Here is a 22,758-nt window from a genome sequence, read left to right as displayed (position 1 = left end):
GTGAGTGGGCGTTTCTTAAACTTCTTCCAGCAAAGAAGTCCTTTGACGCCTAGTCTCCGCCTACCCTCTCTGCACGAAAGCCTTCTGCGCAGGGAGGGCGTGGGCAACGGAGGACCCCTACTCTCCCCACTGGTCCCAGGCAAGGAGTCATGGGACCGCCTCGCCGCTTCCCCCACCTGCCCCCCTTCTCCACTGGTGCTACGCTGATTCTCTTCCCCAGAAGATGGGCTCCTCCTCCCGATCCCTGGACGCTCTCTGGAATCCCTCTGGCTTTTGCGCTCCCCCTCCAGTACTGATGGCAGTTCCCTGACATCCACCCCCTCCTCAGGACCCCCCTCACCCCCGGCACGATCTTCCGATACCTCCTCCTCTCTCTCTTCGACCGAGGATGCGGGGAACCCCCTAAAAGAACTGTCATCATCTTCTGAAGTTTCTAAACCGGCCTCCCATCCCCTCGTATCTCTTCCAGCTGGTTGAACCTCCCAGTTTGATTCTTCTCCCTCGGACACCTCCCCTTCCTCCTCCTCGGAGGCAGGAAACCCCACAAAGTCCCCTTCGTCGTCTGTGGTTCCGAATTCTTCCTCCCAGAATCTAGCTAATGGTTTAGGTCTATCCGGGAACAAACCATGAAACTCTTCCACCAGATACCCGTCCGTGATTGATTCAGCAGGGACCCAAGTGTTTTCCGACCTGGGTTCTCCCTCCCAGGCTACCAAGTACTCTACCTGGTGACCCCGCCACCTTGAATCGAGTATTTCCGTGGCTTCGTTACAGAGTTCCCTCTCCTCTACCCGCGGATGGGTGGTAACCCCTCCCTCCCTTCCTGGGAATTCCCGCCCCTCCCTGTACTGTGAAAGTAGGGACCTATGGAACACCGGATGTATCTTCATGCTGTCGGGCAACTTGAGTTTGAATGCCACTGGGTTGACCTGCTGTATTACCTCAAAGGGCCCCAGTCACCTAGGCTGCAACTTCTTGCACCCTCCCTTTAGGGGCAACCCTTGGGACGACAACCACACCCGGTCTCCCACCCGTATGGCCTCCCCCTCCCGACGGTGCCTGTCTGCCTGCCTCTTGTAAACTTCCTTGGCCCTCTCCAAGTTCAGCCTGAGTTGCTGGTGTAAGGCCTCCATTTCTTCGGCAAATTGCTCGGCCGCAGGTACACTCCATCCTTCCTCCCCCCTTCCTGGGAAGGCCCTGGGGTGACACCCGTAATTGGCCATGAAAAGGCTCATTCCCGTGGACACGTGTTCAGCGTTGTTGTACGCAAATTCAGCCAATGCCAATTTCTCTACCCAGTCGTTCTGCCTCTCGCTGACATAGCAGCGTAGGTACTGCTGGAGTATACCATTCGCTCTTTCGGCCTGCCCGTTGGTTTCTGGGTGCCGTGCCGTCAAGAAGCTCACCTCGACCTGCAGCAAGCTCATGAGCCTCCGACAGAACCAGGAAGTAAATTGTTTTCCGCGATCTGAGATTACCCTCAATGGGGTGCCATGCAGCCTGAAAATGTGGTCCACAAACAGCCTGGCTGTCTCCTCTGCCGACACTGCATGCGAACATGCTACGAAATGGCACATTTTAGTCATCAGATCGACCACTACCATGACCGCTGTCTTTCCCCTTGACTTGGGCAGATCTGTCATAAAATCAATGGACACCACCTCCCAGGGCCTTTCCGGTGTTGGTAAGGGTTCCAGTAACCCTGTGGGGGCAGTCCTCTCCCCCTTTGCCCTCTGGCACTGGTCGCACCCTCGTACATATTCTCGTACGTCCTCCCTCACCTTTGGCCACCAGAATTGCCTGGTGACTAGTAGCATGGTCTTGTGCTGTCCGAAGTGCCCAGCTGTTGGATTGTCATGGAGCTGCCTCAGTATTTTGCCCCTCAACGTCTCACCTCGTACATACAGCGCCCCCTTGTAGTACAGTAGCCCTTCCTTTTCCTCAAACCCCCCCATTGTCTTCCTTTCCACCTCTGAGCTCCCTGATTGTAGTCTGAGCAAACTCATCGTCTCGGGTGAGCCCTGCTAGCTCTCGTTTACCTACCAACGCTCCCCCACACACCCACCAGTCCTCGGGGAACACGTGCCTGGCCTCCGGAGGCCCTTCCCCCTCCATGTATTCCGGTTTCCTGGAGAGTGCATCCGCCCTAACGTTTTCCCCTCCCAGCACGTACTGTATCTCGAAGAAAAACTTGGCGAACACCTGGGACCATCTGATCTGTCTCTGGTTAAGCACTCGCGCGGTCCGCCAGTATTCCAGGTTCTTGTGGTCAGTTCGGACCTGGATCTTGTGCCGCGCCCCTATCAAGAGGTGTCTCCATTGACGAAATGCCGAGTAAATCGCAAGCAGTTTCCGGTCATACACCGTGTAGTTTTGCTCCGACTTGCTCAGCTTCCGGGAGAAAAAGGTACATGGTCTCCAGTTCTCCTTGGACCCGGGTTGCAACAATACTGCTCCAATCGCAGGGTCGGACGCGTCCGTCTCCAGTCTCATGGGCTTCTCCAAGTCCACGTGCAGGAGCTGCTCTTCCGAGGCGAACGCCTTCTTCAATTTCTCAAAGGATTGCTGCGCATCCTCTGTCCATGCGAACTTCTTTTTGCTACCAAGACAATCCGTAATGGGTGCTGTCAAGTGTGCAAAGTTCCTTATGAACTTCCTGTAGAAGTTGCTGAAACCTAGGAACCTCTGCACATCCTTTCGGTTTTTGGGGGCCTTCCATTCCAGCACTGCCTTCACCTTGCCTGGGTCCATGGCCAGTCCCTTGTCTGACAACCTGTATCCTAGGAACTCGACCTCCTGGGTGTGGAATTGGCATTTCTCCAGCTTGACCCACAACTGATGCTTCTTCAATCTCTGTAGCACCTCCCTGACGTCCTTGACGTGTTGCGCTTCATTCTCCGAATAGATTAAGACGTCATCCAAAAAGGCCACGCAATTCTTGTACAGCAGTGGCCCCAACACATGGTGCATGAAGGATTGAAAGCAGGCGGATCCCGATTGTAATCCAAAAGTCATAACTAAATACTCAAAAGCCCCCAGGTGGGTGAACATGGTTGTTTTCCATTCGTCCCCCTCCCGTATTCTAATCAGATTGTATGCCCCCCTTAGGTCCACCTTGGTAAAAATCTTTCCCTGCCTCACACGTGTCAGAATATCGTCGATTCTGGGCATTGGGAAAGTCACGGGTTCTGACACCAAATTCAAACGGCGGTAGTCCACCACAAGTCTGGGCTGATTGGTTGATTTTTTGTCCACAAAGAACACTGGACTCCCCCCCCCACCGCCTTCGATTCCCTTATGAAGCCCCTTTTCAAGTTCTTGTCAATAAACTGCCTCAACTCCTCCATCTCCCGGTCGGACATGGCGTACAGCTTACCCACCGGTAACTGGGCCCCCGGAAGCAGGTTGATTTGGCAGTCATATGGTCTGTGGGGGGGCAGTCTATCCGCCTCTCTCTCGCTGAAGACCTCCTTCAAATCTGCATATTGCGGTGGCACCCGTCCCTTTTCCTCCCCCCCCCCGACGCTGCTGACAGAATAGTGATTTTAGAGTGGCTACTCTCTGATTTGCCTAACACTGGATTTGATATTGCTGTCCCTGAGTTCTTCTCTTTTCTATTAGTTTGCATTTACTGACTAACTTGGGATAGTTTATTTTAACCCTCCTAAAGATTCACGCCTAGTTTTAATTTGGTTTCTGTCCAAAAACAGGTTCCTATTCAACAACTCTAGAGTGTTTTAACGTATAAGGATTCTGAAAATAACTGGCATTTTATATATATTGCAGCTAATCAGGAAACTGACAGAGACCAGTCTACACTTCCACTGCATTTTGTGATTTTTGTGTGAAGTGGGATTTTTTTTATCACCTTTGGCTAATTCCTCTCTTTCTCCTATGCTAGATTTTAATCTACTCTCTTTGTTCTTGACACTGAAATATCTCTTGACAAATAGAACTATGCCTTTCTATGCTGCTCATGTTTACTCTCATGTTTGCTCCCATACAGGATTTTCAAGATGTAATTTCAGAAGGAAATCAACATACTGATTCTGCTCTGAAATCTTTCTGTCCATTATTTTCTAATGTAATTGACAGCCATGCATTTTTTCATCAGGGAACTATGCAGCTGATAAAATAATTTTTTCATTCCTCTGTGGCAACTGAACCGCTGGCAAGCACTTATAGCTGCCTCAAGTACCCGTAATTCCCGAAAATTCTGGCTGTTGGTTAACAGAAAATCTAAAAGATACCCCTTAACAGTTATTCCGGCCCCAGTTTGGGAATCCTTTCTAAGGAACTATTTTGCCGTACCAGACCTTAATATTAATACAATCGATAGATTTGATGAGCAGCTCCCTCTTTGGCCACCCACTGACCCGGAAGAAATCCACGGACTCATTTCTAATCTTAAAATCGGAAAAGCCCCCGGTCCTGACCTAGTCCCGGCGGAAGCTATAAAACTTCATGCAGACTGGTGGGCGAAAATCCTGGCCGCTACGTTTGATGCCGTAAATAACAGTGGGAAGGTACCAAGAATATGGAAGGAGGCGATTATTGTTCCAATTCATAAAAAGGGCTCGACAGATGATCCGGGAAATTACAGGAATATCAGTTTATTGTCATTAATTGGGAAAATATATGCACGGTTCTTGTTAACTAAGCTTACTAAGTGGGCCGAAGAGAACAACCTGATTGGGCCAGAACAGGCTGGTTTTAGACCGAATCAGTCAGCGGTTGATCATGTCTTAGTTTTATACCACCTTGCCCGGAAATATTCCTCCCCAAATAGAGGCCAACTTTGTGCGGCCTTTATTGATTTAAAGGCCGCTTTTGACAGCATCCCCAGAGGATTACTTTGGGGAAAATTAGCCCGATGGGGAATAGACAAAAGACTTTTGTGGCTAATAACTAAATTGCACGACGGATCGGCCGCTAGGGTGAGAATCACTCCGGCCGGCGACCTCTCAAATTCAGTAACTATCAATAGGGGTGTTCGTCAAGGATGTATCCTTGCTCCGACCCTTTTTAATCTATTTATAAGTGATATGAGGGTGCCTCTGATAGATTCTCAAGAAACGATCCACGCCCCCCGTCTTGCCCAATATCATTGCCCCCTTCTACTCTACGCAGACGACGCAGTGATCCTTTCCTTCTCAAGAGTCGGCCTTAGGAGGGCATTAAAAATTTTCGATGTTTACTGCAAATCAAATTTTCTTACAATTAACCATGTTAAGTCCAAAGTCCTAATTTTCTCCAAGAGTCGAAAAACCTATAATTGGAGAATAGACGGAAAAGCTATTGACCAAGTCTTTAAATTTCAGTACTTGGGAGTCCTTCTCCAACACAACATGGGCTGGAAGGTCCATCTTGCATATGTATTAAACAGAGCTAAAGCCCTTTCCTTTGCGCTACTGCGTTTTTTCTTTTCAGATGGGGCTTTCCATATTCCATCAATGTTAAAAGTTTTCAAGGCAAAGGTGATTGCAACAATAGCATATGCAATCCCAATATGGGGGCCCTTTGTTAATCTAACCCATTTGGAGGTAATCCAAAACCAGCTTCTAAGAAGGTTGCTAAAATTACCCAGGTGTGTAAGCAATACTGCTATACGTCTGGAACTAAATGTTACATCTCTAGAAACCACATTATGGAAATGCATCCTTTGTTACTGGTTGGCATTATGGCATAAACTTCCAAATCTCCTCTTGATACAGTGTCTCTGGAGAGATGACTTCCCTAGCCCCTGGGCAAAAATATTACATGGGAAACTTGTGTCCCTAGGACTATCTCCATCTGAACTATTAAAATTGGATTTAATTTCTGCCAAGAGAATTATAACTCACAAATTAGAGGAGATGGATTTACAATTTAATATTGCGACAGGTGGTGGCACCTGTTCGCCGATAAACCTTGGCTTAACACCACCAACGAAACTTCCATCTTATTTAACTACCTTATCTGTGGTGACGCACAGGTATGCCTTTATAAAGGCTAGATTCAATGTTTTCCCATCAAACGTGTTGGGTAACAGACTCTCCAAAGGACAGATCTCACTCCTCTGTGACTGTAAAAGTGGATCTATAGAATCGTTATACCATATAATCTTCTGTTGTCCATTACATTCGGCTTCACGGTCCAAGTTTCTGGCCCCATATTTATCGAGAATAGCTGATAGACCTCAGGAAGCCCAAATAATATACTTATTAAACGACGAAGATACAAGTAGATCCCTTGCAGTCGCTAGATACCTGATTAATGTTTTATTTCAAAAGAGGAGAAATGGATCTCTGTATGACTCTGACAGCTTAGCTAAACTTAAATACCATCAATAAGTGCCAGAACTAAGACGCATACCCCCCAAAATCTGATGGATTTGAATTGCAGTTTACATAGAAGGAGCTTATTGTGTATAGTGTTTACTAAACTGAAGTTAAATTGGTTTTATATGGGTGTTTTAATTTTGGAACTGTTTAAATTGTATTGTTTATGGATAAATTTTGATGTATTGTTTCTGATATGGGCCAATGGCCGCAATAAATCTATCTATCTATCTATCTTTCATTCCTCTGACACAAGCTAAGGATATTGTTGATGGATGTCCTTCCTGCGCTTTAACTTCTGCTAACTTTACCTTAAATCAATTTTTTCCTTTCCTAATAAATTTTCTCCTATGAAATGCCATTGTAGGAAAGAGGTACCTCTGGAACACCCTCTAGTAACGTACCAGCAGCTCCCCAACCCGTAGTGAGAGGGACCCATTCCTTTGATTACCTGGGGACAGGGATACCCTACTGTTCTTACTTCCTCAGGTCCTGTGTGGATTCCAAGTCACTGTATCTATCCCTATCGACCCAGACATGCGCTGGTACCAAGGCCTGCAGAACCCCATTCCGGACTTTGCAAGGATCATGACCCCAACTCCGCCTCTACAGGCTCAGCAACCCCATGCGAAAGTCCATCGCACCCGTCCTCATCCTTGAAAGGCTGAGGGATGCCCGAAGGTGACATGGGGAATGCTGAAGACCTTGACTTCTGATGCCAGGACACAATTTCAGCATCCTGATGTTCCAGCGGAATCGGACACTTTTTTCATAGCCTTGATTACTCAGCTAAATATGAACTCTATGCTGATTTTAACACGTATATTATTTGTTTTTTTGATACCTTAGTACTCAATGTATCTATCTTCCCCCTGAAACTTCTTCTAGTCATAGCTATAACTGGTGGATGCGTTTAGCTAAAGTGGCTAACGTCTCTCATTTTTGTCTGAGTGAAACATATGATATGCACACTACCTTAGGAAATTGTATACTCCCTGTTTGTACACAGCCTTTCCATATGGCACATGCCACAAACATGGGAAAGTGTTTTTCTGGCTGGCTTTCTAAAGGTATCATTGGTTATACTAATCTCCATGATTGGGGAACAGTGACACAAAAGTTACCTCTGGATGCAATATTGTTATACACACCTAGAGTTGCAGCACCGCCAGACACCTCTTGTGCTCAGATTGTGAATTGCAGTGAGAAAGCAACTCGCTGTCTGGACACAGGAAGGCCAACTTGGACTTGCTCACGTGTTCAACAGATTATTTTTAATTATGCTCATGTGTGCTTACCAGATAGCTGGTTTTTCACGTGTAATCAAAGAAGTTATAATTACATTCCTGCAAATTTATCTGATACTCAGTGCTGCCTCAGCAGACTGACATGGGTCCTGCCTCGTTGCTCAATTTTAGAAAAGAATAGGCAGAGGATGTTACGCTCTCCAGTCATAGAATCATAGAATTGGAAGGGACCCTGAGGATCATCTAGTCCAACCCCCTGCAATGCAGGAATACGCAGATGTCCCATACATGGATCGAACCTGCAACCTTGGCATTATCAGCACCACACTCTAACCAACTGAGCCATTCTCCTTTAGGAATATCTGCTAGACATCGTTATGTGATACAAGAACACATACATGAACATGAAGAGAACACAGTACCCCTGCTACCTTAACCTCTACTATCTTAAACTCTTCTTACAAAAAAAATTAAAATTAATAAATAAATAAATTTTAAATAAATAAAAAACGGTGAGATACACACTCCTCCCAGAGTCTTGCTGGTTCAAGCCTCTGTGTGTATTTTATTATCAGAGTCTAATCCTTCCTTTGCTTTGGGAACGCCTCATCCAATAGCATATTTAACCAATCTTGAAATACCAAAACAGCGAAGAGCTTTCACTTTGACACCATATGAGGAGAGAAAATGCCCCTGCAGTTCTGGACACATAGAAACAATTGACCATGTTTTCCTCCACTGCCAGTATTACACAAACATACGTGTTAGTTTTATTCTGCCAATCATACACAAATTCCCAGGACACACAAGGCAGTTCAATATCTCCTTACTGCTCCTTACATACGTCAGAGAATGGTATGTGCCCCACAGGTCTAAAACAAAGGGCTTGATTTACAAGTTTTATGTGTTTTTATCCACTGTTTTTATCTGCTTCTACGTTGGTCTGTGATCTATGAAGGGGTGTTAAGATGCTACACTCAATATGCCAGCAAGTTTGGAAAACTCAGCAGTGGCCAGAGGATTGGAGAAGATCAGTCTACATCCCAATCCCAAAGAAGGGCAGTGCCAAAGAATGCTCCAACCACCACACAATTGCACTCATTTCACACGCTAGCAAGGTTATGCTTAAAATTCTACAAGGAAGGCTCAAGCAGTATGTGGACCGAGAACTCCCAGAAGTGCAAGCTGGATTTCGAAGGGGCAGAGGAACCAGAGACCAAATTGCAAACATGCGCTGGATTATGGAGAAAGCTAGAGAGTTCCAGAAAGACATCTACTTCTGCTTCATTGACTATGCAAAAGCCTTTGACTGTGTCAGCCACAGCAAACTATGGCAAGTTCTTAAAGAAATGGGAGTGCCTGATCACCTCATCTGTCTCCTGAGAAATCTCTATGTGGGACAAGAAGCTACAGTTAGAACTGGACATGGAACAACTGATTGGTTCAAAATTGGGAAAGGAGTACGACAAGGCTGTATATTGTCTCCCTGCTTATTTAACTTACATGCAGAATTCATCATGCGAAAGGCTGGACTGGATGAATCCCTAGCCGGAATTAAGATTGCCGGAAGAAATATCAACAACCTCAGATATGCAGATGACACAACCTTGATGGCAGAAAGTGAGGAGGAACTAAAGAACCTTTTAATGAGGGTGAAAGAGGAGAGCGCAAAATATGGTCTGAAGCTCAACATCAAAAAAACGAAGATCATGGCCACTGGGCCCATCACCTCCTGGCAAATGGAAGGGGAAGAAATGGAGGCAGTGAGAGATTTTACTTTCTTGGGCTCCATGATCACTGCAGATGGTGACAGCAGCCACGAAATTAAAAGATGCCTGCTTCTGGGGAGAAAAGCAATGACAAACCTAGACAGCATCTTAAAAAGCAGAAACATCACCTTGCCAACAAAGGTCCGTATAGCTAAAGGTATGGTTTTCCCAGTAGTGATGTATGGAAGTGAGAGCTGGACCATAAAGAAGGCTGATCGCCGAAGAATGGATGCTTTTAAATTCTGGTGCTGGAGGAGACTCTTGAGAGTCCCATGGACTGCAAGAAGATCAAACCTATCCATTCTTCAGGAAATCAGCCCTGAGTGCTCACTGGAAGGACAGATCCTGAAGCTGAGACTCCAATACTTTGGCCACCGCATGAGAAGAGAAGACTCCCTGGAAAAGACCCTGATGTTGGGAAAGATGGAGGGCACAAGGAGAAGGGGACAACAGAGGACGAGATGGTTGGACAGTGTTCTCGAAGCTACTAACATGAGTTTGACCAAACTGTGGGAGGCAGTGGAAGACAGGAGTGCCTGGCGTGCTCTGGTTCATGGGGTCACGAAGAGTCGGACACGACTAAACGACAAAACAACAACAACAATGTTGGTCTACTGCAGTGATTTCAAACAATGTGCTGTGACACCCTGGGGTGCCTTGGATGATGGTCAGGGGTGCAGAGAGCAACATGGGCCTCTATCCCTCTTTCCTTCACTCCCTCGCATCTCTGCCTCCCATAGGCTTGCAGAGCTGTTTGTTGCAGCAGCCCTGGCTACAAGCTCCCCAGGCAAATGGTGCCTCTGGAGCTAGCCGGGGGGTACTTCCCAGGCCTCTGTGGGGCAGTGTGAGAAGGCATCTCTCTTTGCGGCAGGGGGGCAGCTCAAAGACCGGGGCGGCAGCAGCAGCTGCCTGGAGAACTCCCAAGGAGAGGGGAAAGGAGGCTGAGGGAACACTCCACAAGGGAGGGTGTTTGAAAAAGGGTGAGAGGCTGCCGGCTCTGCAGACAAGGGGTGACATAGCTGGGGTCCTGAGGACTTCTGGTCTTGGGAAGGAGGCGTGAGCAGGCACGCTGAGAAGCTCCGCAGCGTGAATGCAAGGAGAAGCATAAATTAAAGGTGATTAAAACCTATTTAAGGATTTATGGACTGGAGGAAGGTTGTGGAGGGAACTTAAGAACAATTATATCTGAGCTTATCAGCATTTTAGCAGCTGGGCAATATCAAATGTCAAAAAGACGCGGAGGGCTTGCTGAGGGCTAGAAGAGCATGTCAAAAAAATAATACAGTCTCAAAACAAACGAAGCGAGACGCATCAGCTCTAACTCCCCCAAAAGCCACAAAAAGAAAGAAAAGCTTTGACAAAAGAGCAATGGAAATGCAGGAAGGCCAAATAATGTCAGAGTCACATGAGATGATTCACTTATTACGGTCTATTAAAGAAGACATTGGGGAGCTTAAGACAGAAATGTCAGCGATTAAACAGGATACATCACAAATGAGAATAGATCTACAAGTTTTAACATCTCATATGAACACACTTGAACAGTGTGTTAATGTCTTGGAGAAAATATCATTTGCAACACAAAGCCTGATGGACAAATGCTTACTCCAGTTGGAATCTGATATCGAAGGAAAAACCTTAAAATTTTAGGTCTTAAAAACCTTCCTCCTGAAGGAATTCAGGTAATTGAATATATAGAGAGCTGTTTAACGGAAATGCTGGAGCTACAGCTGGATTTAAAGGTGGAGATAAATGGTGTTAAAAGTTTTCCACCGAAAACCAAGAAAGCAAGAGGGGAAACATATATAACAATAATTCAATTTGCGCGCACAAGGATGCGAGATTATATCCTTAAAACTTTCCGGGAAAAGTCGAATGCTAAACCCCTTGAATGGAGGGGAAATATAATTTCTATTTTCCCGGACTATGCTCCAATGGTGGCAGAAAAGAGACGATTATTTGCTCCTGCTCACAAGCTAGCAAGGGAATTAAAAATACAACACTTTACAATATTCCCAGCTACTTTCTGCTTAAAGATAAATGATGAACTGCGCCGTTTTCAAAACCATGATAATGCGATATCCTACCTCCAAGCAATAAATTGTGGATAAAGAGCCATGGTGAAGGGTAGGGGGGCTTTTCCTTTTTCTCCTACTCTAATTGAAAATGGTGTGGGGTAATGCCCTCCATTTTGAAGCTCTTCTTTGGCCCGACCTTTCTGCTTGAAGAACCTCCAACTCATGTTGACTCACCATCTGAACAAAGTATCTTTGGCATAGAGCCATGAAACTCTAGATATATTAGTAATTTAATAATGGTGGAATTCTATATACCCTCGGGTTAATAGTCAACTGGTTTTATACCACTATTAAAGTCGAAATGCCGTGGAAATATTGATTTGTCATTCAATAAGTCTCAAACCATGTAATTATATGTTGTTTACTTATGTATATACCGTATTTTTCGCTCCATAGGGTGCACTGGATCATAGGTCGCACCTAGTTTTGGGAGGAGGAAAAGAAGAAAAAATTATTCTGAATCCCAGAAGCCAGAACACCAAGAGGGATCTGGCTTCTGGAATACCGTGCGGCTGTTCTGGCTTCTGGGATAACCGCGCCAAGCCTCTTCAGGGCAGCGGGATGAAGGCTTCCCCTGCCCGAAGAGGCTGTGCAGGGCTAAGACAGAAGCCAGGACAGGCGCGTCCCTTCTCTTCCTCCTCCGGCTTCGCATGACAGGCGCGTCGCTCAAGGGGCGCTGCGCAGAGAGGGAGAAGGCGCAGCGCCCCTTCAGCGAAGCTGGAGAAGGAACAGAAGGAAACCCTTCTGTTCCTCCTCCAGCTTCCAGGTCAGGTGCGTCGCCGCGAAGCCAAGGAGCCTGCATTCACTCCATAGGACGCACACACATTTCCCCTTCATCTTTGGAGGGGAAAATGTGCGTCCTATAGAGCGAAAAATACGGTAAGCTGATAATCAAAAGGGGGAAATGAAGCAAATCGACAATTCCTTTAAATCCTTATGTGCTAAGTCAAAAGCTCCCAACCATTATATTGGTGAAATTAGGAGCTCGAAGGGGTGAATTTGCGTCTTCTACAGAGCGGAAGTCATGCATTTTTTCTTTTTTTCTTTTGTTATCTATTTGTGTTTTATTGTTAAGTGTACTAAGTGTGAGGAGAACCTGAGATTACAGGGTTAAACAGCTCAGTTCGTATGTCCTGCCTTCTGAGGGGGCGGAGAGATCCTACGTCACACATCTGGGATCTGTTTCTTTGTTCTGTTATTCTGGTTTCGTTTTTGTACGGAACAGAGATGTACTTTTTACCAGACACTGGATGATGATTTATACTGCTGTAAATAAACGCTTCTAGATTAGAGAAGCTGACTGGACTTTTGATTTATGCACACTAAAGGCAAGCACAGAGGGCAGAAGGCTAAAAGGCTAAATACGCTGTGTTTACTCTGCTGTGCTCAGAGGTCCGGGGAAAGCAGATATGAACCACGGAAGCCTGCAGGACCTTTACCCTGAGCAATATTTCACACTAAGTAGTTTTCTTTTTCCCTTTTTATCGTTAGTACTGTTACTATTATTATAAATTGTTGGTCATTTGTATATATTTGTGCCTACCTTTTCAGAACTCTTCCTATTTGTAGCTAGAGCTATTTCCTAGTTTCCTCTCTTTTCTCTCTCTAACCCTCTTTGAATATTTTCAAATACTAATTATTTGATTGGAAATACTTAAAATTTAATTACAGGGTGTATTAAATTGATCGGGTAGTATCTGCTCTCTATATATTTAGATATGTAAGAAGGTGAATTAACTTTGTTTCACAATCCATATGTTAAATACAAGCACGGTTAATAGATGTCTCTAATTAGAGTGATAATAATTTGCAACATATTTGGTTCATACTAAGCCTTCCCAAGACTTTGCCAAAGATAAAAATAGAGGACAAGAGACCCTATAGATAAAAGCTGCAATTTATAATATGAGAATTATAGGTATGGATGCCAAGGGATTAAAGGAAAGGAAAAAACAGATCCTAACACTTAACTATTTTCAGTCATTAAAGGCTGATATAGGACTATTACAAGAAACACATTTGACAGAACAAGGGGCACAAACTTTGAAAAGTCAATGGGTAAAAGAAGTTTTTTCAACAAATCTAGATGAAAATGCAAAGGGAGTCACGATTCTATTTAGGAAAGGCTGGTCTTATGAAACGCAAGATATAATAAGAGAGGAAGATGGTCAGTGTTTAATAACTGTAATTAAAACAGAAGGGATAGAAATAGCAATAGTCGATGTCTATGCCCCTAATACCAATGACCATTAAGTTTATTCACAACTGTTTTAAGAGATTAAGCTCTTTGTCGTATCAGTATCTGATAATTGGTGGAGACTTTAATGAAATTTTAGACCCGCAGATGGACGCCACTTCTACAGCTAGGAAAAAAATGACAAAGGTTAGAGAGAGACAATTAATTATTATATGATATACTGGAATTTAGTGGATTCATGGAGACTACACCATCCTAAGGAAAAATCCTATACATATTTTGCAGGAATTCACAATACCCAGCACAGAATTGATTTTTTTTTTAACATCAGCATCACTACACTCCTTTACTAGCCAATGTGACATTGATATTCCCATTATAGCTGATCACTCAGCAGTAATATTGGAATGTAATCTATCCAATACCCAGGAAGGTATGAGGAGATGGTATCTTAATATATCATTACTAAATGATAAAAACTTCATTCAATATATAACGCAAGATACGCGAATATATTTTAAAAATAACTCCAAATCATTAACGCCAAGACTGAAGGAATGGGAAGGCTACAAAGCTTATATCAGAGGGAAGAAAATATTTTTCTCTGCCAACAAGGTCAAGATGCAAAAATTAAAAGAAAATAACCTAAAAAAAACTTTTAAAACATTATGGGGAAATATGGCAAATAACCCATCTAGGGTTACATATGAAAGAATACAACAACAAACACTAGAACTGAATAATATACTAGCTCAAAAAATTGAGTTCAGCTTATTATGTCTAAGACAAACATATTGGGAACAGGGAGAAAGACCGACAAAAATTCTAGCTAATCATCTAAAGCAGAAGAAAATGAACCAAATAATACCTTTAATAAGAAAGGGGGGGAAATCACAGCGACCTCATCAACAGATATAAATAACAATTTTTTTAAATTCTACAAAAAGCTATATGAAGGGCCAGAAAATATACCAGAGGATGAGGTGGAAAACTTTTTTCAGGATATTAAACTACCAACCATTGAAGAATATCACAAAGATATGCTATCAGCCCCCCTGATATTGAGAATGAAATAGAAACAATGGGTAATGGAAAATCACCTGGACCAGATGGTTTTCCTATAGAATAGTATAAAATATTCAAAAATTTATTAGTCCCCAGACTTCTAGAAGTTTATGAGGAAACAATATGAGTTTATGAGGTATAAAGGTGTCTATGCTGCAACATTTAATGAAACTTTAATACTAATTATACCAAAACCTAACAAAGACCCCACTGAATGTGCAAATTACAGACCAATTTCATTAATGAATGTCGATGCAAAGATTCTGAATGCAATACTGGCTGAAAAATTACAAAAAGTCATCCAAGACTTGGTACTTAATAATCAAACAGGTTTTATAAAAACAAGACAAGCCACAGATAATGTAAGATTAACAATAGATTTGATAAATTTAAAGAGCAAGAGGAGTTTATGATAATGTCACTAGATGCAGAAAAGGCTTTCGATAGAATCTATAAAGAATTCATAGGGATTGTGTTATGTAAATTTGGCTTCCCTACAGAATACTGTAACTGGACTAAAATGATTTACAAAAATTCAACATCTCGGACTGTTACAAATGGTAGAATATCTAATGTGATTAATCTAAAACGAGGAACAAGACAAGGATGCCCTCTGTCTCCGTTACTATTTAATCTATGCCTGGAACCACTAACAAGAGTAATAATTCAAGATGAGCATATCAAGGAGGTAAAACACAACAAAGAAAATTACAAAATTGTATTATTTGCAGATGACATCCTTCTATTTATTACAAAACCAGAAGATACAATTCCAATAATTATGGAGAAAATAAAAACCTTTGGCTGAATATTGGGCTATTCCATAAATTGGACAAAATCAGAGATTTTGCCAATAGGGCATTGTATACAAATAGGCTACATTGTATAAAAACCATCCATTTTGGATGTGCAAAGACTTTATTAAATATTTGGGCATAATGATTTCATCAGATGTTAACCAAATCGTAAAATTACATTTGAATCAAATTATATATAAAAAAAATTTATTTTGATATTGAAAGGTGGGGACCTCCAAACCTTTCCCTTTGGGGAAAGGTTAATGTCCTCAAAATGACTATTGTTCCAAAGCTTTTATACATTCTTAGAGGATTACCAATATATATTCCCAACTTATATTTTCAAAAAATAAATCAAATATTTAGATTGTGCCTGTGGGGTACAAAGCCACCAAAAATATCATTACATAAAATGCAACTTCCAACTAAGGAAGGTGGTTTTGGACTCCCAAATCTGGAATTATATCACCAGGCCTACCTGCTGAGCAAGACAAATTGTTGGAGAGCAAGCAGGAATCCCAGTTGGGCTACTCTCAAATATAGTTTCATTGAATCTCTTGTGGGGTGGACCAATCTCAGCTACAACTATAAGAAATATCCCATTAATCTGGAGACTATTAAAGCACCCATAAAAATTTAGATGAACATATATAAAAATAATAAGGATGACCCTTACCAGCATGAGAAATTAACAATATGGGCCAACGCAAAACTAAAAATTGGAAATCAAGTACAGTGGTACCTCGGGTTACAGACGCTTCAGGTTACAGACTCCGCTAACCCAGAAATAGTACTTCAGGTTAAGAACTTTGCTTCAGGATGAGAACAGAAATCGTGTGGCGGCAGCGGGAGGCCCCATTAGCTAAAGTGGTACCACAGGTTAAGAACAGTTTCAGGTTAAAAACGGACCTCCGGAACAAATTAAGTCCCTAACCCAAGGTACCACTGTAATAATTTGGCAAAACTGGATGAAAAAGGTATTTTGACACTGAATCAATTAATTGATGAGAACAGAACTACAAATTTGTGGAATATAAGACTTTGCAGGTAAAGTATGGATTAACCAGTATGTTGGAAAAGCAGTTTGGCCCTGATGCTATAGCAGCATCAGAAACACCCATGCTGTTACAAGATTTAATCTCGGCAACAAAAACAAAAAATCCTACACTTGCCCTATATAAAACTTTACTTAACAGGAAGAAATACGATTTAGAATATGAAAGACAAAAATGGAGTAAAGAGCTAGGAGTACAGATAGCAAATGATATAATAATAGTAATAAATTTTATTTATACCCTGCCCTCCCCGGCCAGAGCCGGGCTCAGGGCAGCTAACATCAATAAAATTTCAGTAAATAATAAGGGGAAAAAAAGAAAAGGCTTCTGGTTGGCCGCACGATTAATGGCGGATGGGAGCTCTTTCGGAAGAAAGAGCCCCAGCGTTTTGAAGATTGGGGTGACCGCGAGAGTGTCGCGGAGCCCCCAAAAAACCCCAGATCGGGCTTTCTGAGGACCTGGTGTTCTGGCAGGTACCCTTAGTGACTCCTCTGCTCCCCGGTAAGCTCTAATAAGAGCCCCGAGAGCGAGCGGGGTTGGAGACGCGGGTACTGTGGAATTTACTCACTTTCTTCATAGCGCGAAGCTCCAAGTCCGGCAATTGTGAGCGACCAATTTCTCCGACCAAATTATCAAGGATTGGACAATTGTGAGTAAAAAAGATTTTAATTTGGACAGTTAATTGGAACGAAAGGGATTTAAATTACGGAGGTCGATCCCTTTCCGCTGAAGTAAAAGTGAAAGCAGTTACCGCTGACCGAAGCCGTAACTTTAAAAGACCTGTCAAAACTTCCAAGGAAATATGTCAAACCCCTCTTTCTGCAGGGGGAAGGGGGGAGAATTTGATTGATTTGAGACCCTGCTTGAGATAGACTTGACAGTGGATTAGACTCTTTCTTTTTAGAAGCGGTTCTCCCGGCAGGGGAAGGCTAGACTCCATTATTATGTCACAAAGGGAGCAGATACATTCAACTTTCGTTTTCCTCTTTGGGGATTACAAAGTAACTGCTGCTATCTGAGATTGTTAAAATAGCACACAGAGTTTCTTTTACCCTCCTTGAACTGGATATAAGTGTTTGAACTAATTTTGTGGTTCCAATAAAATAAAATAAAATAGGAAAGAGAATAAGACTTTGAAAGAGGGAAGCTGTTGGGCTGCCTGCTGCTGCCTGCGCACTAAAAATCTGGTGGACTCTGACTGGGTGAGCTGACCTTGAAACTTTGGAATAGCTATGGCTAATGGGGTAGATAAGTCTGAGAAAAGTAAAAGTAAAGATAGAAGACCTTCTAAAGCACCAACTTTTGAAGAGTCGGTGATGCAAATGTTAACAGACATAAGAGCAGGTGTGAGAGGAACTCAGCAGACTGTACAGGAGTTGAAACAAGAATTTGTAGATGTGAAAAAAGGCATTCAAGAGGTCAGGGAGGAAGTTGCTGCAGACGAAACAAGACTGAGGGAATTGGAAACAGTGAGAGTGCCTGACGTGGAGAAGATTCAACAGGATGCGCTCAATGCAATTGCTTTTTTACAGATGAAGGAACGGGAGAATCAACTGAGAATAAGAGGCGCACCCCAATTGGAACAAGATAATCTTAAGGATTGACATTGGGTCTACATTACAAAAAAAGCTTGAAGATTAAAGATAAGCCAATTGTTTTGTTTAAGGAGATTCCAAAGCATTTTTTGAACCTAAGGAATAACTACGCAGACTTGGCTGGAACTCTGAGAAGGAAGAACATCTTTTTTAGGTGGGAATTTCCAGAAGGCCTCTCCTTTAAATTTCAAGGAAGGAAACAAAGAATTAGGACCGTCGAAGAAAAAACAAGGTTCCTGGAAAAAAATGCCAAGGATCTGGGATTGGAAAGTGAGCAGATGCCAGGGGCAGGCGCAGGAGCTCCTGAATAGTTTAAGATGGTATTGAGAATATATTCATGGAATGTTAATGGTTTGAACTCACGACCAAAAAGGAACCAAGTATACCATGTGTTAGCAAAACAGAATTTGGACATAATTTGTTTGCAAGAAACTCATGTTACTAGATTACACAGAAAAGTCCTTCAGAATAAGAGACTTGGTCAAGAATTCATTTCATCTGACAAAGTGAAGAAAAGAGGAGTGGTCGTTTACGTGAAAGAAAAATGGAATCCCAAAATGATGTTCAAAGATGAGGGAAGATATATTGCAGTAGAAATCAATGCACAAGGCGAAAAATATTTGCTGTTGGGAATTTATGCACCAAATGATGGCAAAGCAGAATTTTTTAAGAACTTGGAAACAAGACTTCTGGACTATTTGGATTATAAATTGATTTTGATGGGGGACCTGAATGGAGTTGCATCAACGCTTATGGATAAAACACAGACACAGAAAGTAATGAATGCTGGCAGATTACCAAAGTTTTTTTTTTGACCTGTCAGACATATGGAGAGTGAGAAATCCAACTGAAAAAGACTTCACATTCTATTCAGATACAAATCAAACAGAAGTGGGGTGCTTCTTGCCCCCATCTTTGGACAGTGTCCTTCTGGCCCCATTAAGACTTCCTCTAAGTCATTTCTAAAAAGATTAAACAATGGGGGGGGGCAGAATACAATCCTATCTGACCCCTCTTAACATTGTGATTTTGTTAGAGAGTTGCCCCAGCAACCTACATGTTGCTATCACTATATAAGGCTTTTATAAGGTATAGGAGTCTCTTGTCCTCCATCACTGAATACAACTTTGACCATAATTTGGATCTAGGGATGGAGTCAAAGGCAGATTTTAGGTCCATAAAGGCCATATATAAATGGCCTTGGAGTGGTCCTAGTATATTTCTCTGCTAGGTGTGACAGCACAAGACAGTGGTCAGATGTTGAGTACTTCGTACGGAAAGCAGCCTTGGCTTCAGAGGTTATCAAGAAATGTTGCTAATTTAAAGCAAATGAAATGGGCATATAATTTCCCCATTATGGAAAGCAAACTAATTGGCCTATAGTTGCCAAGATCTATAGGTTGTCCTTTCTTGTAAATTGGGACCACAATTGTATACTTCCAGCTAACTGGGATTTTACCTGAATTATTTACCTCTGTGAAAAGAGAAGGTGCAAACTGCTGTATTTTAAAAATAATAATAAAAGGATAAAGGACCAACCTGATGCAACTTTGGCGAATAGTCTCTCTTGCTTTCTGATAGCTCGCATTGTTGACAATAGTTTGAAATGCCTGGATTGGATCAATGACCTGTCCCCATACTTTAGACCCAAGCTTATCCAGGATCACCATGAAACAATGGAGCGCAGGCCAGAAAGGATTGATGCTTTCATCTAAAAAAACAACAACAAATCAAAACATGCTTAGATGGGAAATAGCACTTAGAAGACAATAAAAACATGTAAATTTAAAAACAGTAAAGAAAAACTTGTTGGGTACAAGAGAAAAAATGTAAAAATCCAGTATCAGGCAACACCTTTTATCCAGACCAACCAAAACTTCCAAAAAATAAGTGAACAAGTTCTTTGGAAGGCTCCATCAGGTTGAATTTCAACAGAGGATCATTCCACGCCAAATCACAAATCACCTGACTTTAATATTTGACCGTGCTCTCACGACTCAGATTTTCTTCAGGTTTTTTTATGTGTCATGGTACTGCCGGAGAATGCCAGGGAGGAGCAGGAACAGGCAGAGGGAGGTGGGCAGGAAGTGGCGATTGAGTGATCAGAGTGATCTGATCTCTGAGTGATCAGAGGTACTTATTGCGAAGAGCATTCACAAGCCATCACCACTATGAGATAACCTCAAATAAATTTTTAAAGATTTTTTGGTCCAAAATTGGGCACAGGAGATTTTTTTGAAAATTTCAATTTTTGTGCGATTTAGGCTAATGCAAATTCTGTGTCAGTTTAGAAAAAACCTCCTGTTTCGCTTATTTTTCAACCGATTGGGCTTATTTTGGTATCAAAATAAAGCTAATTGTGGTCTCTTTCAAACTAAGGTATAAAATGGTATTAGGTGCCACAGAAAAAGGTCACCAACCATTCAAAGTGATTTTTTGTCATTTTATTCCCGGTATGTTCAATAAGCCATAGCGCACAAACCACAACTAACACGTGTATCATACTTTTGTTGTAGAATGGGCTAACCATGTACTTATTATGCTGTAAAAATAAGGAGGGTGTTTTTTGTGGTTATAAAATAAATTGATTTTGAAGGGGTTTTTTTACAAAAAAAAATATTACTTTTTTGGACAGGTTTAAGGTCTCTTTGAGCCTGAAATAGCTCACACATTCGTGAGAATAGTTAAAATTGTACCCTCTGATGTTACAATGTCATCTGATGTATTTAAAAAATTAAGTTTTATTGATTATTTAATAAAAACAAAATACGTCTCAGAGCCCTTGTTCATTTTATTGTGTAAAACACTTTTGCAATGATATGGTCAAAGCTGTTTTGTTTCCCATACATGTAATATGGTCAATGATGCTGTTTTTTTAAAATAAATTTTATTGGATTTTACAATTTTATATTCAACCAAATAACACAATGTAACATTTGTCATATAAAAAACACACACAAAAAAAACCTTCCTCATGACTTCCCTCAACTTCCCCTTCCGGTTCTTTAAATATTTATTACTTCTGCTTAATTTTTGTCTTATTTTTATGATCTTATACCTCAATATTCTTAAATCCCCGTGACAGGGTGAGCTCCCGTTGCTCGGTCCCTGCTCCTGCCCACCTAGCAGTTTGAAAGCACGTCAAAGTGCAAGTAGATAAATAGGTACCGCTCCGGCAGGAAGGTAAACGGCGTTTCCGTGTGCTGCTCTGGTTCCCCAGAAGCGGCTTAGTCATGCTGGCCACATGGCCCAGAAGCTGTACGCCGGCTCCCTCGGCCAATAAAGCGAGATGAGCGCCGCAACCCCAGAGTCGGCCACGACTGGACCTAATGGTCAGGGGCCCCTTTACCTTTAATATATATGAGGCAATGTTATAATCGGAGGGGGGGGTTAATGTTGCTGAACTGGATGCTTTTCTCATGGAGCAGCTACAACAAATGTACTATGGATAAATGAATGAGAGTTGCAGAAATTAATTAAATCAATCTGAAGAAGGTGCAACCAAATTGATTTCTGCTCCTTGGGGCTTATCCACACTTACCAAGTGCCAGTGGTTTATTTAAAAGGTGGTCCCTCACCTGGGTTACAAACAGAGGTAGTATAGAGGTGAATTCTAAATACATTACTTCTAAATACATTACTTGTGGTAAATCAGCCACCATAGCCATTAGAGGGCCGTGAAAATTTGTGTCCCAGGCTTTTTAGACTCATCTAAAAAGACTCCCCCTTCATGGATCACTGCCTTGCCGTGGCGAAGGGGCTTGAATAACTCAGAGAAGCTATGAACTATGCCGAGCAGGGCACCCAAGATGAACAGGTCATAGTGGAGAGTTTTGACCAAACGTGATCCACCTGGAGGAGGAACCGGCAAGCCACTCCAGTATCCCTGCCAAGAAAACTCCATGGACAAAGACAACAGGCACATAAAAGCTATGACGCTGGAAGATGAGCCCCTCAAGTCGGAAGGCGTCCAAGGAAGGGGAATGCTACTGAGGAAGAGCGGAGGACAAGTACAAGTAGATTCAGAGCTGAGGAAGCGGCTGGGCCAAAGCCGAAAGGACGCTCAGTTGCGGATATGCCTGGAAGCGAAAGGAAAGTCCAATGCTTTCTTTTCCAAAGAAAAATATTGCATAGGAACCTGGAATGTAAGAACCATGAACCTGGGTAAGTTGGAGGTGGTCAAAAATGAGATGGCAAGAATAAAATATTGACATCCTGGGCATCAGTGAACTAAAATGGACGGGAATGGGCAAATTCAGTTCGGATGACCATCATATCTACTACTGTGGGCAAGAATCCCGTAAAAGAAATGGAGTGGCCCTCATAGTCAACAAAAGAGTGGCAAAAGCTGTACTGGGATGCAATCTCAAAAATGATAGAATGATCTCAATACGAATCCAAGGCAGACCTTTTAACATCACAGTAATCCAAGTTTATGCACCAACTACTGGTGCTGAAGAAACTGAAATTGAGCAATTCTATGAAGATTTACAACACCTTATAGAAGTGACACCAAAGAATGATGTTCTTCTCATTATAGGGGATTGGAATGCTGAAGTAGGGAATCAAGAGATAAAAGGAACAACTGGCAAGTTTGGCCTTGGAGATCAAAACGAAGCAGGGCAAAGGCTAATA

At 42.5% G+C, this 22,758-nt stretch overlaps 1 protein-coding gene across 3 annotated transcripts in view; it reads right to left on the bottom strand.

Annotated features, from left to right (window-relative positions):
* The window catches only part of LOC310753784 (putative helicase senataxin), a 200,780-nt gene that overhangs the window by 111,827 nt on the left and 66,195 nt on the right, over positions 1-22,758 (bottom strand). For all 3 annotated transcript variants that reach the window (XM_083595122.1, XM_083595124.1, XM_083595123.1), the window contains one exon: positions 19,663-19,834. In XM_083595122.1, the coding sequence (XP_083451248.1) occupies positions 19,663-19,834 (172 nt within the window). The remainder of the gene's footprint in view (positions 1-19,662; positions 19,835-22,758) is intronic.

This window comes from Podarcis filfolensis (genome assembly GCF_964270895.1).
Source record: "Podarcis filfolensis genome assembly, chromosome: W".
NCBI classification, from domain to species: domain Eukaryota; kingdom Metazoa; phylum Chordata; class Lepidosauria; order Squamata; family Lacertidae; genus Podarcis; species Podarcis filfolensis.
This window is presented reverse-complemented; position numbering and strand designations above follow the sequence as displayed.